The sequence below is a fragment of the Anthonomus grandis genome, chromosome 15 (genome assembly GCF_022605725.1).
Source record: "Anthonomus grandis grandis chromosome 15, icAntGran1.3, whole genome shotgun sequence".
In the NCBI taxonomy this organism is placed as follows: Eukaryota; Metazoa; Arthropoda; class Insecta; order Coleoptera; family Curculionidae; genus Anthonomus; species Anthonomus grandis.
In genome coordinates this window covers 4,421,714-4,440,031 of record NC_065560.1, presented here as the reverse complement: position 1 = coordinate 4,440,031, position 18,318 = coordinate 4,421,714, and the positions used below count along the sequence as shown (strand labels likewise).

General features: G+C 29.5%; 1 protein-coding gene across 11 annotated transcripts in view; it reads right to left on the bottom strand.

The window, feature by feature from the left end:
• Nucleotides 1-18,318, bottom strand: part of LOC126744960 (glycine receptor subunit alpha-4) — an 88,546-nt gene that overhangs the window by 11,218 nt on the left and 59,010 nt on the right. For 3 of the 11 annotated variants that reach the window (XR_007663381.1, XM_050452578.1, XM_050452580.1), the window contains exons 10-13: nucleotides 14,150-14,364; nucleotides 10,302-10,352; nucleotides 5,855-5,923; nucleotides 1,940-2,050 (exon numbers count right to left, since the gene is read on the bottom strand). Coding sequence is in view for 10 of the 11 variants with exons in the window: in XM_050452578.1 (XP_050308535.1) it covers nucleotides 1,940-2,050; nucleotides 5,855-5,923; nucleotides 10,302-10,352; nucleotides 14,150-14,364 (446 nt within the window). In the remaining variant the exon portion in view is untranslated. The remainder of the gene's footprint in view (nucleotides 1-1,939; nucleotides 2,051-5,854; nucleotides 5,924-10,301; nucleotides 10,353-14,149; nucleotides 14,365-18,318) is intronic. The other 8 variants (XM_050452579.1, XM_050452581.1, XM_050452585.1 and 5 more) reach the window with 5 other exon arrangements.

Sequence of the window (18,318 nt, the reverse complement as noted above, 5' to 3'; positions counted from 1 at the left end):
TATAATAAAGTATTAAATATTTTTCTTGTAACTATTATAGTTACCAAATTAGTCATATATGAAATTTGGCTAATGTCAAGTGAAGAACAAACCGAGGGCCTCAATCTTTTTCTGGATAACTTTTTCTAGGATAGAGATAAAAGAGTACAATAAAAAGTTTTTTTATAGTTAGTCCAAGTAGCTATAATAAAATATATAACAATTATCCTGTAACTATTAAAGTTACCAAATTAGGCACATATGAAATTTGACTAATGTCAAGTGAAGAACAAACCAAGGGCCTCAACCTTTCTCCAGATAACTTTTTCCAGGATAAAGATAAAACAGTGAAATGAAAGGTTTTTTATAGTAAGTCTAAGTAGCTATAATAAAGTATTAAACAACTTTTCTGTAACTATTATAGTTACCAAATTAGACACATATGAAATTTGGCTAATGTCAAGTGAAGAACAAACCGAGAACCTCAACCTTTTTCCAGATAACTTTTTCCAGAATAGAGATAAAATAGTAAAATAAAAAGTTTTTTATAGTCTGTCTCAGTAGCTATAAAAAAGTATTCAACAACTTTCTTGTAACTATTATAGTTACCAAATTAGACACATATGAAATTTGGCTAATGTCATGTAAAGAACAAACCGAGGGCCTCAACCTTTTTCCAGATAACTTTTTCCAGGATAGAGATAAAACAGTAAAATAAAAAGTTTTTTATATTCTGTCTAAGTAGCTATAATAAAGTATAAAATAACTTTCCTGTAACTATTATAGTTACCAAATTAGACATATACGAAATTTGGCTAATGTCAAGTGAAGAAGAAACCGACTGCCTCAACCTTTTTCCAGATAACTTTTTCCAGGATAAGAATAAAACAGTCAAATAAAAATTCTGTGATAGCTAGTCTAAGTAGATATAAAAAAGTATGAAACAACTTTTCCATTACTATTACAGTTACCAAATAAGAAATATTTGAAATTTGGCTAAAGTCCGATGGAGACCAAACTGACTGCCTGCATATTTTGTCAAATAACTTTTTTCCGAATTTCGCTAAAGCAGTAATTTAAAAACGTTTTGGTAGATAATTTAATTGGCTATAAAAAATCATTAAACCACTTTCCCGTCAGTCTTCTAGTTATCAAAATATAATTTTTTGAGTCAATAGTCAAGATACTCCCTAGGGAGTCGGATATAACGGATGCGACCTCTTTAATTACTCTTAGTGCCACCTTTTTTTCCAGACTTTTGGTCTTTTAGATCGAATTTGCTCACATATCCAGCTATACAACTATATAATTTTCTAGGGAATCAACTCTTAATAAGCATCATAAAGAAATCACCAACAGGCTTAAAGGATCATTAAGCCTAGTTCCTCTTGAAATAAAGAGAGTGTATTTACCTGTTTCAACTATTGGAACTAACAAGGATGCACTATTAGTCTTTTTCTTTGCCGGTGACACTTCTATTTTTTTTGTCGGACAACACTTAGATTTGGCAAGAGTTTCTAATATAAAATTGACAAGGTGCAAAGGTATTTAAGATTCTCATTATATATATCTCTTTCTCATCATGTGAGATGAAAATATAGGTCAGAAAATTATTGCATTTTTTTGTGTGGACATTTGTAAAAAAACATGATTTCAGCAATATTGTTATTCATCCTTAAGGTGGGGATATAAGTAGGATGAATTTTTCAGTTTTTTTACATGTTTACCAATGTATTTATTATAAAACTACTATGTACCAACAAACCTTGTCAAACATCTAAGAAGCAACACATAACTCGTGCAAGGTAGGTGTTACTTGCCAAACATTTGTCGGCACATCAAAGGAATTCTGCTTGGATTAAGTGATCAGAATTGCCTAAAAACGCTCTAATTCAAGTAAAATATTTACCCAATAACTTTTAAATTATTTAGAAACAATTTTATACTTGAAAATATTTACCTCTGCAGCTGGACACCCATTATTAGTATGCGTGCACGGATTTGGTCCACAGTTTTGGCAAGTCACGATTTCGTTTGCGACCACTGTCGTTGACTCTCGCTTTTTATCACCCTGAAGATCAAATAAACATTAGTTCCTGTTTAAATATTATAGATAAGAAAATATATAATTAATCTAATTCTAAAGTATCAATATACAAACGTTGGGGAGCAATTAGTTTTGGTTATGCCAAATCCAAACCGCACTCTAGGTCTGTTTAAAAATGCCAGGAAGTGACTTAGTATTTTCCCTAGGATATCACAGATTTACTTACTTTGATGAGATAGAGTATATTTGAACTTAAAAAACATAAAATTGAACAACTCCCTATTCAATTTCATACGTGAATAGTGATCGTACTCTACATATTTTTTTGGCAACTGTTTGAAATATACTTGGCATTATTTTATTACCCCAGATTCAGATCCCTCGGACTTTTTCTCCTCAAACATCTAAAAGTCAAGATATAATCGGTGCAAGGTGGGTCTTACTCGCCAAACATTTGTCGGCACATCAAAGGAATTGTGTCATATCTTAAGTGTATTTAACTGATTAATATAGGAAGGCAGAAATTAAGACCCCTCAGACTTGGAATGCCTTAGACGAAGTAATAAGTTTCATAACTGAACCAACTAAAACCGCTTGCAGTATTTCTAGAGTTAGAGAAAGGCATTTAATACGGTGGAACACTCTATTTTACTGAAGGAGTTGGATGACATTGGAAGCAGAGGAGAGTTACCTATATCCTTTTTATTGCCACAATGTTTTGTTGATTCTTTCATTTGATTTTTCAGTATGAGATGGACAAGTGCTTTTAGACTAAGTATGAATGTTATTCCAGGCAATTAAGGGAATTTTAAGTTTCTTCCTGGTTTTGAACCTTTTTCTCCAGGATATTCGAACATTTTTCAAATACTTGAATATCTAGAGCCACTGCTTAGGCTTACCGACTTTTAGACCAATGTGTTACTTGCCAGACATTTGTCGGCACATCAAAGGAATCGTGTCATGTCGTACGCCTTGGCTTTTGCAAGTTTGGTATATGCATGAAATAATTCAGAATTGCCAAAATTATTTAACTGCCTGTAAGAGATAAATGAAAAATTCATTTGCCTGGAGGAACTAAACAATAGAGTGAATGAGGCATATTAAAGGATAAACATCCATTTGATCAATTATCAACGTTATTCCAGGCAATTAAGGTAAATTTTACGTTTCTTCCTGGTATTTGAACCTTTTCCTCCAGGATATTCGAACATTTCTTAAATACTTGAATATTTAAAGCTACTGCTTAGTCTTCCCGACTTGAAGACCAATAATTACTTGCCAAACATTTGTCGGCACATCAAAGGAATTGTGTGAATGTCTCAACTATTTTCATAAAAAACTTTGATGCCTAATACACATTTCTTTAAACATCGCTTGATATATACTTGGCAATATTTCATAATTTCTCTAATTAAAGTATTGCATGATCTCCAGATTTAGATCTCTTAGACTTTTACTCGTCAAACATCTGTAAAGCAAGATATAACCGAGGCAACGTGGCTCTTACTTGCCAAACATTTGTCGGCACATCAAAGGAATTGTGTCATGTCGTACGACTTGGCTGTTGCAAGTTTGGTATATGAATTGAATAATTTAGAAAATTGTTCAACTGTCTGTAAAAAATAAATGGGGAACTCAATTGCCTGGAAGAACTAAACAATTTATATGCGAGAATAAGGCATATTGAAAGAAAAAGAGATGCTTAAAGGGTTAGCATATCAAGAGTATAAGGGGGTTATTATTAAAGCCAGATAGTTTAAAAAATCTTTTGTTTTCCATTGGTTAACTCTCTCTGATATCTTTGAATTTCAAGTTTCTTCCTAGCATTTGAACATTTCTCAAGATCTTGGATATTTACGGTCATCGCTTAGTCTTCTCCACTTTTAGATCAATTATCAACGTTATTCCAGGCAATTGAAGTAAATTTTATGTTTCTTCCTGGCATTTGAACCTTTTCCTCCAGGATATTCGAACATTTTTTAAATACTTGAATATTTAAAGCCACTGCTTAGTCTTCCCGACTTTTCGACCAATAATTCCATGCCAAACATTTGTCGGCACATCAAAGGAATTGTGTGAATGTCTCGAGTATTTTCATAAAAAAACTTTGATGCCTAATACACATTTCTTTAAACATTGCTTGATATATACTTGGCAATATTTCATAATTTATCTAATTAAAGTATTGCATGATCTCCAGATTTAGATCTCTTAGACTTTTACTCATCAAACATCTGTAAAGCAAGATATAACCGAGGCAATGTGGCTCCTACTTGCCAAACATTTGTCGGCACATTAAAGGAACTGTGTCATGTCGTACGTCTTGGCTTTTGCAAGTTTGGTATATGAATGAAATAATTCAGAATTGCCAAGACTATTCAACTGCCTGTAAGAAACAAATAAAGAATTCATTTGCCTGGAAGAACTAAACAATAGAGTGAATAAGGCATATTGAAGGATAAACATCTATTAGATCAATTATTAACGTTATTCCAGGCAATTAAGGTGAATTTTATGGTTCTTCCTGGCATTTGAACCTGTTCCTCCAGGATATTCAAACATTTTTTAAATACTTGAATATTTAAAGCCACTGCTTACCCTTCCCGATTTTTAGACCAATAATTACTTGTCAAACATTGGCCGGCACATCAAAGGAACGGTGTCATGTCGTATGTCTTGGCTTTTGCAAGTTTGGTATATGAATTAAATAACTCAGAAATGCCAAAATTATATAACTGCCTGTAAGAAATAAATAAAGAATTCATTTGCCTGGAAGAACTAAACAATAGAGTGAATAAGGCATATTAAAGGATAAACATCTATTAGATCAATTATCAACGTTATTCCAGGCAATTGAAGTAAATTTTATGTTTCTTCATGGCATTTGCACCTTTTCCTCCAGGATATTCGAACATTTCTTAAATACTTGAATATTTAAAGTTACTGCTTAGTCTTCCCGACTTTTCGACCAATAATTCCATGCCAAACATTTGTCGGCACATCAAAGGAATTGAGTGAATATCTCAAGTGTTTTCATAAAAGACCTTGGTGTTTGGTACACATTTTTTTAGCCACTCTTTGAAATATATTTTCATATTTCACAATTTATCTGATTAAAGTATTGTATTGTCTCCAGATTAAGATCTCTCAGACTTTTATTCGTCAAACACCTTAAAACGCAAGACATAATGCATCATGCAATTTGTGTCTTACTTGCCAAATATTTGTCGGCACATCAAAGGCATTCCGAATTGTAAAAAATAATTCAAAATTGCCAAAATTTGTGAACGTGATTATGTAAGTGATTGAAACCTTGGAAGGTTCTTCTTCTGAAGTTGTTACTAGCTCTTGTGGAGTTCTTATCGGCCATTTTAGACTAGAAGACTGTAGACTAGTAGACTGTAAGTATCTCTCAGGTGTGAGAATCATGGTGTCCAAGGTGAGTATGAGAGATTGTAAAGAGTGTGAGCAACTAGAAGACTGAACTGGGAATTCTTGCTCTACTTTATTAGGAAAACGGAGCGTCTGGTCAATTTAATTGAAAATCCCAAAAATTAAGTGACAAGTCTGAAGTTACGTTGGAGAGAGATGGAACTGATGAGAAACTTTTGCAGAACGAAAAAACAGTTGCCAAAAAAATGTTCTTGAAAATGAACAGATTTAGTTGATATAGTTCAATAACAACCTAGAGGCTAAAAATAAATAAACCTGCATGTCTTCTAATTTGTTTGTTCACTTCTGGCCTCTTGTTTGTAAATGGTATACGATACAGGGGTGATGGAAACCAATGAGTTAGTATTTTAGGCTTAACACAACTCGGTCGCATACTTCACTTACGAACGGCTGATTTATGGGACTTTCACGGAAAGTAGAAAAGTATTCTTGTTCGACAATGTCCTAAGGATAAAAATCTAATAATTATAGAAATAAGCAAATCGTTCTACGAAATTAATGTTTATTATTTTGCATGGCGAAGCTTTTGTGTCTAACGAGCTGATCAACTGTAATGTTCCTCTCTTTGCTGAATTTATTTGATTTCAACGTTAAAAAAACATGCGCCAAATAAAGACATGCGTTTCGAAATTAACAAGCGCTGCGCATGAGCAGGAATCATGCGCATGCAAAACGATTTTAGATAATATACTGGCCGTGCATTCGATTTTAAGCTTTTACTATAGGAAAACTTCTTGACTTTAAGGCAAAGTCGTGATCGTCAATTAAAATTTCCGAAAGTTTCCTTCGTTTGGTCCATTAGTGTATAATTTTATTGATAACCCGTTGTTTGAGGGGTTATTTTAAGGTGGAATGTGATTTTCAACCAAAGTATTGGTGTATCTGTATTTTTAGATATTTGAGAAAAATTGGGATTTTTTTCTACTTTCTACAACAAAAATCCGATTTTTACAGTTGCTCACATAATTTCCGCTTACTTTTTTATATTTCATCTTTTGAAGAATGTTCGATTTATTTTATTGAAACTATTCCAATTAATAAAATTTGAGCATTTTTGAAATTATTGAAATTTTTACTGATTGACTATTAAAGTATAATTTTAGGAAGGCTTAAGGTTAAACAGTGGATACTTGAAACTAAAAATCTTTTAATTAAGTGCATAAATCTGAAGAGGGTTTCTTAGTGATGTGACCACTGATGTGTATATTTCCAAATTTTTATTAATTCTAATATAGTTTCGATTAAATTTGATAAAACTAAAAAGAAAAACCTTAAATTTTAAAATTTGAATTTCGCGCTTTTAGCAATAACGTCACATATGTTGACAGTTATTACGTTTTGTTAAGTTGACATGAGTAATGAGCATTGACAAGTAGAGATTATTATGACGTAACTCGATTATGGCGGGAAGTATTAATTTATGTATTTGAAATTATCGATTTATAAGTTATGAGTTATAATTTGTGTATTTGTTTAACCGAAAGAAAATTAATGAGTTATGTGAGCACAGATAGAGAGGAATTTTAAGTTATTTGTTCGTAATTTCAGATAGTTAAAGCTCAGTTTTTCGAGGCAGTTAAATACTGAAAAAAGAACTTCGCTGCCTGGAATTAATAGGAAATTACTTCAAATGACTGGAACTTGACGAAACGTGTTTTAATGGTCTAAAATTAATAAAAAATTGAGTACAATTACTATAAATTAATAAAAAAAAATTGTCCAAAAAGTCCAAATTTTCATTAATTCTGGTTATATTTCCGATAAAGTTTTGAATTACCTGTAAGCAAGAGGAGCAATTTTTCTCTAAATTTCCAAATTAAACTAATCAGAAATCAATACTAATTAATGCAGCCTTTGTAAAGTTACCTCTACAAGGGCATTTTAATTAATAAAATAATTTAAAGGCAAGCATAAGCAAAAGATATATTTATCACATTTTTTAAATAGTATATAATTAATATATATTAAGAAATTACAATGAACTTATAAATAATATATGGAGGAATATGAACAAGATTTCTTTGTTTTTAAAGGTCTTATGCGATTTTAAATGAAACGCTTCAGAGGCATCTCTGATTTAAGAAAGAACCGCTTATTTATTTTGTTATTGTTCTTTTTCTTTATCTTTTTTGGAAGCAAATTTTATCTAAAATAATCACTTAGATATATTTTAATTAGATTTATAATAAGCTCACTTTAACATTCACATTGTTACAGTTAAACGTTAAACATAAATTAATTAACTAATTAATAATTCCAGGCAGTTGAGGCATAATTTTAATTAAACTGCCTGAAATGATAAGCAGCTGACAGACTGCCTGGAATTGTAAAATAATTTAGATTGAAACGTCATTAATTAATTATTCTACGCATTCCTAATTTTAAATAAAGAGTTTTAAATAGTAAGAAATTTACAGCACGACTGCCTGATATTGAAAAATAATTTTAATTTATAGTTTAACTAGTAGGTCTAGTATATTAATTAAAATATTTTAATTCGAAATTATTTTTTTTATTTATTAGTAGTTAACTGTTTCTTTTTTATAAGCAAATTTTATCTAAACTAATTAGATTTATTATTAATTTATTGATTTTAATTTTTTGTAAAGTTTTGCAATATTAATATTAACTTAATTAGAGTATTGTCTTTTGCTGTAGTTAATAATACAAAATAGCTTTAAAGTTAAACGTTAAACATAAATTAATTAATTAATTAATTATTCCAGGCAGTTGAGGCATAATTTTAATTAAACTGCCTGAAATGGTAAGCAGCTGGACTGCCCGGAATTATCGATTTTAATTTTTTGTTAACTTTTGCAATATTAATAGTAACTTATTTAAAGTATTGGCTTTTGCTGTAGTTATTAATATAAAATATCGTTAAAATGAAACATTAAACATTAATTAATTAATTAATTATTCCAGGCAGTTGAGGAATAATTTTAATTAAACTGCCTGAAATGGTAAGCAGCTGGACTGCTTGGAATTGTAAAATAATTTAAATTGATACGTCATTAATTAATTTTTCCAGGCATCTAAGGCATAATTTTAATTAAAGCGCCCAACATCTATAGCTCGACTGCCTCGAAGTATAAATTAACTTAAATTGAAACTTTATTAATAAATTAATTAATTATTCTACGCATTCATAATTTTAAATAAAGAGTTTTAAATAGTAAGAAATTTACAGCACGACTGCCTGATATTGAAAAATAATTTAAATGTATAGTTTAACTAATAGGTCTAGTATATTAATTAGAATATATTAATTAAAATATTTTAATTCGAAATTATTTTTTTATTTATTAGTAGTTAACCGTTTTTTTTATAAGCAATTTTTTTCTAAACTAATTAGATTTATTATTTATTTATTGATTTTAATTTTTTGTAAAGTTTTGCAATGTTAATATTAACTTACTTAAAGTATTGTCAGTTGCTGTAGTTAATAATACAAAATAGCATTAAAGTTAAACGTTAAACATAAATTAAATAATTAATTAATTATTCCAGGCAGTTGAGGCATAATTTTAATTAAGGCGCCTAAAATCTATAGCTCGACTGCCTGGAATTATGAATGAATGGAATTATGAAACTTAAATTGAAACATCATTAATAAATTAATTAATCATTTTACGCATTTAAGTCATAATTTTAAATAAAGAGTTTTAAATAGTAAGAAATTTACAGCACGACTGCCTGATATTGTAAAATAATTTTAATTTATAATTTAACTAATAAGTCCAGTATTATTAAAATATATTAATTAAAATATTCTAATTCGAAATTAATTTTTTTTATTTATTACTAGTTAACTGTTTCCTTTTTATAAGCAAATTTTATCTAAACTAATTAGATTTATTATTTTTTAATCGATTTTAATTTTTTGTAAACTTTTGTAACATTAATAGTAACTTACTTAAAGTATTGTCAGTTGCTGTACTTAATAAGACAAAATAGCGTTAAAGTTAAACGTTTAACATAAATTAATGAATTAATTATTCCAGGCAGTTGAGGCATAATTTTAATTAAACTGCTTAAAATGGTAAGTAACTGGACTGCCTGGAATTATAAATTAACTTAAACTGAAACGTCATTAATAAATTATACTACGCATTCATAATTTTAAATAATAAGAAATCTACAGCACGACTGTCTGATATTGTAAAATAATTTCAATTTATAATTTAACTAATAAGTCTAGTATTATTAAAATATATTAATTAAAATATTTTAATACGCATATCATATACGCTACGCAAAGAAAATGTATATTTTGGAAATATTTCTATGTAGCCTAATTTTGATAATTCTTAGATACTAAATTGACTGTAAAAAATTGTACTAAACTCCCCCTGCGCATGATCACCGTTCATATCCAAGCAGTACAACTGAATTAAGTAGTTCTTTGGTCTTAAATCAAACAGGGCACTTTTACCTCTTAATATCCCGATAAAATAATTGTACGTTTTTCCATCTAGAAGTTACATGGGCAACTGTGAAAATGTGATTAACGCTTCCTCCTTAAAAAAACCATCCCATCAAACAAACACAGTGGACCAAAACCGTTTATTAATAATTAATAAAAAGCAATAAATTCTTAAACGGGTATATAACCAACTAGTATAAGCTCTGCACAAATATTTACTAAAGCGGTCAATGTCTAAATTATTGACGAAAGTAGCCACTAACAAAAAAATAAACTATCGTTCCGAGTCAAAAATGGGAATTAGCCGATTTTCGCTGTTTTTAATTTAATGCAAAAAAAATGATTAGTAGGTCAAATGCAAAGGCGAGGTAGTACATTAAGGGCGAGGCTGCTTACCAATGGACTGGCCAGTATAATGCCTATCCTGCTCAGCACAGCCGGCAAACGCTGTAAAATTACAAGGAACATTCTAGTCAAATGCCACAGTAGCATACGGCTTTAGCTTAGTTAAGAAATTACCTAAAGTTAAACGGTTCAGGAACGAATCAAAGAACATGAGATTTAACTTTATTTTCTTCAAGGACGTATTATCTAAGCTTCATCTCCTGTTCTCTGATTCCACTTTGTCGCATTATCATAAATAGTCAAATCAGACTTTAGATCGTTATGTTTAGCTTAGCATATTTTTGTAGTAAGCATCATCAGTTTAATACGTAATACAAGAAAACCGTCATGCGCATTGGTCATGCAGCTATATAGATGGAAGATATAAGTAGCACATAGAAGTAAGTAAATAATTATCCTGTTGGAGTGTACAGGAGGAAGGGAGGCCTGCCATGTGATTCGATTATACTAAATAGCATATAGTATGATATGTATAGACGTTTCGAGCTTTGGAAAATCATCCTCAAACAAACCTTGTGTAATTTTCACGACCAGTGGGTAATTGTGAAAATTTGTGAAATTTTACCTGCATAACTTAATTAAAGCACGATACGAACTCTTTAAGAATTTATTTAATTTAAAAATTGTTCCCATATAATAATTTTATTTGCGATGACGTTTTATGCGTTAAATTCGTCCTCAGGAAATCGGTTATGTAATGGAGAGGTTTCATGAAAATATCCTTTGTGGTATTGGAAGTCTAAAGAAAAACTTATCGGTTATTTTTTTCTGAAAATTGAAATTAAACATTAAACATAAATTAATTAATTAATTATTCCAGGCAGTTGAGGAATGATTTTAATTAAACTGCCTGAAATGGTAAGCAGCTGGACTGCCTGGAATTGTAAAATAATTTAAATTGAAACGTCATTAATTAATTATTCCGGGCATTTAAGGCATACTTTTAATTAAAGTGCATGAAATCTATTGCTCGACTGCCTGGAATTATATATAAACTTAAATTGAAACGTCATTAATAAATTAATTAACTATTCTACGCATTCATAATTTTAAATAAAGAGTTTTAAATAGTAAGAAATTTACAGCACGACTGCCTGATATTGAAAAATAATTTTAATTTATAATTTAATTAATAGGTCTAATAAATTAATTAAAATATTTTAGGACCCATATCATATATACTACGCAAAACAAAATATATATATTGGAAATATTTCTATGTAGCCCGTTTTGAAAATTATTAGATACTAAATTGAAGGTTATGTGATGGAGAGGTTTCATGGAAATATCCTTTGTGGTATTCGAAGTCTAAAGAAAAACTTATCGGTAATTTTTTTCTGAAAATTGAAATTATATTTTTGGTACCACTGATGGTTTTTTGTTAAAAATTTGAGAAAAATGGTTAAAAAAAAATGACTCGTGAAGAATTTTTCTGAACAAGTTAATTGTGAAATAACATTTTTGGTACCGCTGTTACATTTGTCAAAATTAAAAAAAAAATTAAAATTGCAATAGACCCGTCGACGTGGCATTCTTTTTCAGTCACTTTTTACTAAATAAGTGAATTATTACATTTTGGGTACCTTTGATGCTTTTGTTAAAATTAATACAAAATCCTAAAAAGTACAATAAACCCATTGACATAACACTCTCTTACAGCTACTTTTTTCTAAGTAAGTGAATTATGAAATAACATTTTTGGCATCTCTGATCGTTTTAAGATTAAAAAGCTTCCTTAAAAATGACAGTAGACTTAATGGAAAAGTCAGATTTTTGGTACCACTGACGGTTTGCCCAAAAATTAAAATTGCTTTAAAAATTAAAATAAATTCATCGACCTGGTTTTTTTTTCCAGAAAATTTTTCCTCAAAAATGTAATGGTGAAATTACATTTTTGGTACCACTGATGGTTTACCCAAAAATTACAACTTTTTAAAAAATGGAAATAAATCTATCGAGACGGTCCTCTTTGTCAGGTAATTTATTCTCACAAATCTAATGGTTAAATCAGATTTTTGGTACCACTGACAGTTTACCCAAAAATCACAATTATTTTACAAAATAAAAATAGACCCATAGACATGGTTCTCTTTTTTAATTAATTGTTTCTTCCAAACCTAATGGTGAAATCAGAGATTTGGTACCACTGACAGTTTACTCAAAAATAACAATTATTTAACAAAATATAAATAGACCCATAGACATGGTTCTCTTTTTCAGTTAATTGTTTCTTCCAAATCTAATGGTAAAATCAGATTTTTGGTACCACTGATAGTTTACAATAAAAATAGACCCATAGACATAATTCTCTTTTTTAGTTAATTTTTCCTTCTAAATTTAATGATGATATCACATTTTTGGTACCACTGACAGTTTACCCAAAAATCACATTTATTTAACAAAATAAAAATAGACCCATAGACATGGTTCTCCTTTTCAGTTAATTGTTTCTTCCAAATCTAATGGTGAAATCAGATTTTTGGGACCACTGATAATTTACCCAAAACTTACAAATATTTTAAAAATGAAAATAAATACACCGAGAAGGTACTGTTTTTTAGCAAATTTTTTCTCACAAATCTAATGATTAAATCAGATTTTTGGTACCACTGACAGTTTACCCAAAAATCACAATTATTAACCAAAATAAAAATAGACCCATAGACATGGTACTCTTTTTCAGTTAATTGTTTCTTCCAAATCTAATGGTGAAATCAGATTTTTGGTACCACTGATGGTTTACCCGAAAATTAAAACTTTTTTAAAAATGAAAATAAATCCATCGACATGATACTCTTTTTCAGCTAATTTTTCCTTCTAAATCTAATAGTGATATCAGTATTTTTGGTACCACCCAAAAATCACAATTTTCTTAAAAATCAATATGATTCCATCCACAAGGTACTCTTTTTGAATTACTTTCTCCCCACAATTTAATGCTGAATTCAGATTTTTGGAACCACTGACGATTTGCCCCAAAAAAAATAAAAATAGATCGATATGGTCCTATTTTTCAACTAATTTTTCTTCACAAATCTAACGGTAAGATAACATATTTGGTACCACCGATGGTTAAAACACGACTTTTTAAAATATTAAAGTAAACCCATCGACATGTTACTCTTTTTCAGCAAGTTTTTTTTAAATATTTCAATTGTAAAATGAAAATTTTGGTACTGCTGATAGTTTTCTCAAAATCGAAAATTTGTCTTAAAATAATATTTCCACAACTACATTAAAAGTCACCCAACTGCCAAGAAGAAATCTGGATAAGTCTGGAAGAAAAAGTCTGGATAACTTGTGACGTGATTTACACGAATTGTACTTGAAGTTTTCATGTATCGCATAACTTACGTGAATTTACAATAGGGTTGGAGTAAAATCCAAAATTAGTCTTAAAGCCAAAAATATCGAAAAAATGCCTGGAAGAAATTAAAATTGACTGCATCGACTAAAATGAAAATTATTCTAAAAATCTCGAACTTAACCTTGAATGCCTGGAATGAATACACCATTAAAGAAGCAAATTACTCCAAATGGAAAGTCCTTGAAACAGTAAGTTGCCAAAGACATACGGAACCTATGGGTAGACCTCCCTTATTAACATTATTCAAAATATATACACCTAATGTATTTTCTTTTCCCTAAATCCTTAATTCTCGATAAAAATTCCTCTCAGAGAACCCTATTTTAGACCAAAATCTAAAAACCGAGCGCGTATATATTACGGCTCATTTCCCTAAGCACTTTTAGTAACCTAATACCCTTGCCACCCTTATATTTTAAAAGCCGAAACTATGCGAATAACTTAAGCTGGAAAAGCGTAAAAACGATCTTACCTGCGTAAAGGGATTCTCCCCAGGCCTATAAACTACGTTATGAAGGGGTCGTTTGCGTCCCACATAGTTTACACAGACGAATTCCAAAAGCGACGCGTAGATGAAACACATACAGACCCCGTCCCAAACGTTCATGGCGGTCAGGTTCGACACCACCGGCAAAGTTGACCGGAATCCGTTCGAGGTGGTGAAAAAGTTGAGCATTGTCGTTACGCCTGCAAAAGAAAACGCACTATGGAGTTATAATTAATATTCAATGAGCGACTCCTCAGAAATTCAATCCATCGAAATCAGCTAGCGAAGCTGTGTTTGTGGGTTTTTTTTCCATATCTCTTGAAAGTCTTCTTTGACTAACTGATTTTGACTCTTGACTCTTTTTTTTGAGTGAAAAATCACTGTTTTTCGTTCATAATATATAATCCAATAGCATTATTTTTGTAATGAATATTTATTAATATACATATACATAATTATATAAAATTTAAATTAACAAACTGTGTTATTAGATTGGATATTAACGACGAAATCAGCTGTTATTCATGCGTATTATTTTAGAAAACAATGATTTTTTAAAATAATTTCTTACTGGTAAGTTGTGTGGGGTGGGTGGGGGGGGGTAAGGGTAGCGTTATTGAAAAGCGTTTTTCTTTGCAGAAAATATTGCCTGAGAGAAATATGCTTTTAAAAAAAAATTAGAAATAAGAAAAAAATTCGGCATTTAAAAAAATTGACACGGGATTTACATATCTAGTTTTTAAACTCGATTAATACTCAAATATTCGATGAAGTTGTTCTGAAAAATGACTATTTTTTCGTTCATATTATCCAATCTAATGACGCTGTTTTTATACTAAATATCTATTAATAAAATCATATTAAATTTAAATAAACAATGTTATTAAATTAAATATTGCAAATATATATTCTGCAAAAACACTGTTTTTCATCAAAACAACCCTTACCCCCCCCACCCACCCCACTAATCTTTTCAGTAACAAATTCTTTTAAAAAATCACTGTTTTTCGTTCATAATATTCAATCTAATAGCACTGTTTTTATTTGTTAATAAACATATATATAACTATATGATATTAATGACAAACTAGCTGTTACTCATGCGTATTATTTTGGAAAACAATGATTTTTGAAAACAATTTCTTACTGGTAAGCTGTGTGGGGTGGGTGGGGGGGCAAGAGTAGCATTATTGAAAAACGTTTTTTTTTGCAGAAAATATTGCCTGAGAGAAATAATAGAATATTTAAGAAAATTATAGGTAAGAGGATACGTATGTACGAATCTGTTTACAAATAAAAAAAAATTTCGGCATTTAAAAAAATTGACACGAGATTTACATAATATCTAGTTTTTAAACTACTACTCAAATAATTGATGAAGTTGTTCTGAAAAATGACTGTTTTTCGTCCATATTATCCAATCTAATGACGCTGTTTTTATACTAAATATTTATATATAAAATCAAATCAAATTTAAATAAACAGTGTTGTTAATATTGCACATATATATTCTGCAAAAACACTGTTTTCCATCAAAACAACCCTTACCCCCCCACCCACCCCAAACATTTGCCCAGTAAGAAATTACTATGAAAAATCATTGTTTTCGTCGATAATATCCAATTTAATAGCACTATTTTTGTTATAAATATGTATTAATATACATATACATAATTATATTAAATTTAAATAAACAAACTGTGCTATTAGATTGGATATTAACGACAAAATCAGCTGTAAATCATGCGTATTATTTTAGAAAACAATGATTTTTTAAAACAATTTCTTACTGGTAAGTTGTGTGGGTAAGGTTATGATTAATGAAAAACGGTTTTTTTGTGCAGAAAATAATTGCCTGAGAGAAATATGATTTTCAGAAAATTTTAGGTAAGAATATAAATTTTTTTTTGTTACGAATTATTTAGTATACGTATATTATATGGTATACCTTCTGTATAAAAGAGAATAAATATTTTTTTAATGTTAATATGAGTTTTTCTTACCTACACTTACGTTATTATATGCTACTAATCCATAATGAAAAAAGAAGCTTGACCTAGATGTTATTATATTAATGTACGGAGACCAAATTATATGGTAAAATTAATCAAATTAATTTTTAACGTTATCTTTTGGATTAATGACTAGTTGACAAAAAAGCTTAAATAAATGCCATAAGATTTGCGTTTTTTTTACCTAATCTAATTCATTAATAAATCTATTGAAGAACTGTTGAAAATTAGCTAGTGGGCGAAAGTACCTTTTCTTTTTTTAAATTGTATCGCATTTCTCAACTTCCATGATACAGCTAATTTTATATTCTTATTAAAATATACAAGCGTAACTATTCTTTGTAATAAAAACCCTAGCGTTTTGTTTGAAGCTTCGTATTTCAAATTCAAAATTATGGTTCCATTCTATTTAAGAATAGCACATTATTAATAAAGTATAGGCTATACTTATTTCAAGTTTAGTTACTTCTAACTAACAATGCAATTAAAAAATTGTATCAAAAGATTACTATTCTTAAATAAAGCTTTTATCCTATTGTAATAATATTTGCAAACGTGTTCTGCCGAGTATTGCTATACTAAGACAAAGCTAATTAATATTTAAATAAAATGTAATTTTTGCATTGGATTAACACCAATACGTTTTCTGGAATAAAATTAGTTGTCATTGTGGATATATGAATCTAAGCTTATCTTCAGTCAAGATTATTACTTTAAGTTATAGTGGGGTTTTTTCCGTGTATTATCCAATCTAATGACGCTGTTTTAGTACTAAATATTTACATATAAAATAATATCAAATTTAAATAAGCAGTGTTGTTAATATTGCATATATAAATTTTCTGCAAAAACACTGTTTTCCATCAAAACAACCCTTACCCCTCCCACCCACCCCAAACATTATTCCAGTAAGAAATTCTTCTGAAAAATCACTGTTTTTCATTCATAATATTTAATCTAATAGCACTGTTCTTATTTGTTAATAAACATATATATAATTATACGATATTAACGACAAATTAGCTGTTATTCATGCGTATTATTTTGAAAAACAATGATTTTCTAAAACAGGTTCTTACTGGTTGTGTGGGGTGGGTAGGGGTAGAGTTAATGAAAACCGTTTTTTTTTGCAGCAAATAATTTCCTGAGAGAAATATGCTTTTTAAGAAAATTATAGGTAAGAATATACGTATATAATATACGATTCTGTTTACAAACAAGAAAAAAAAATCGGCATTTAAAAAATCGACACGGGATTTACATATCTAGTTTTTAAACTCGATTAATACTACTCAAATATTTGATGAAATTGTTCTGAAAAATGACTATTTTTCATCCATATTTTCCAATCTAATGACGCTGTTTTTATACTAAATATTTATTAATAAAATCATATCAAATTTATATAAACAATGTTATTAAATTAAATATTGCAAATATACAGTGTGGTGACTTTAACTGGAATAAATTCAGTTAAAACTAATCAAAATTTATCTCGCGAAATTCCTGAGACCCATTTTGGTTATTTTTTTCACATTTCAAGATAGTTTTTGTATTTTTTCACCTACAGGGGGGGTCCAAATTAACCCAAACTTTTTATTTTCAAATGGAAAGCCTTTAAATTATTAAAAGTCTCGAAATATTTTGTGTTGGTAAATTTTTGGCGTGTTTGTTTATTTTATTGGTATCGAGACATTTCCTGACATTGTTGTAGTGTCACTGTTAAAGTGAATTTAAACCAGTTGTTGAATAAGTTAACTTATATTGAAAAAATTCCCTATTTATCCGAATCCCACAAGATTGAAATCTTAATGATGATTGGTTATGGGGACAGAAGTCGTACTCAGCTAGAGGTTGTCCACTTATTCAGGCAGAAATATCCAGATTTGCCATCTATTAACCAAGGTACGGTTAGTAAAATCGAAAGCAGATTTCGAGAAGACAAGACAAGAGAAGACAAAGGTCTTCTAAAATCGATGAAAACACCCAATTAAATGTATTGTTAGCGATGGAAGAAAATCCGGTAACTGCAGCCAGAAGAGTAGCTCGCGAAAACTCTATTCATCATAAATCTGTGCTAAAAATTTTAAAAAGTGCAACCAAATGACCTTATGAAATGCAACCCGTTCAAGAGTTATTCGA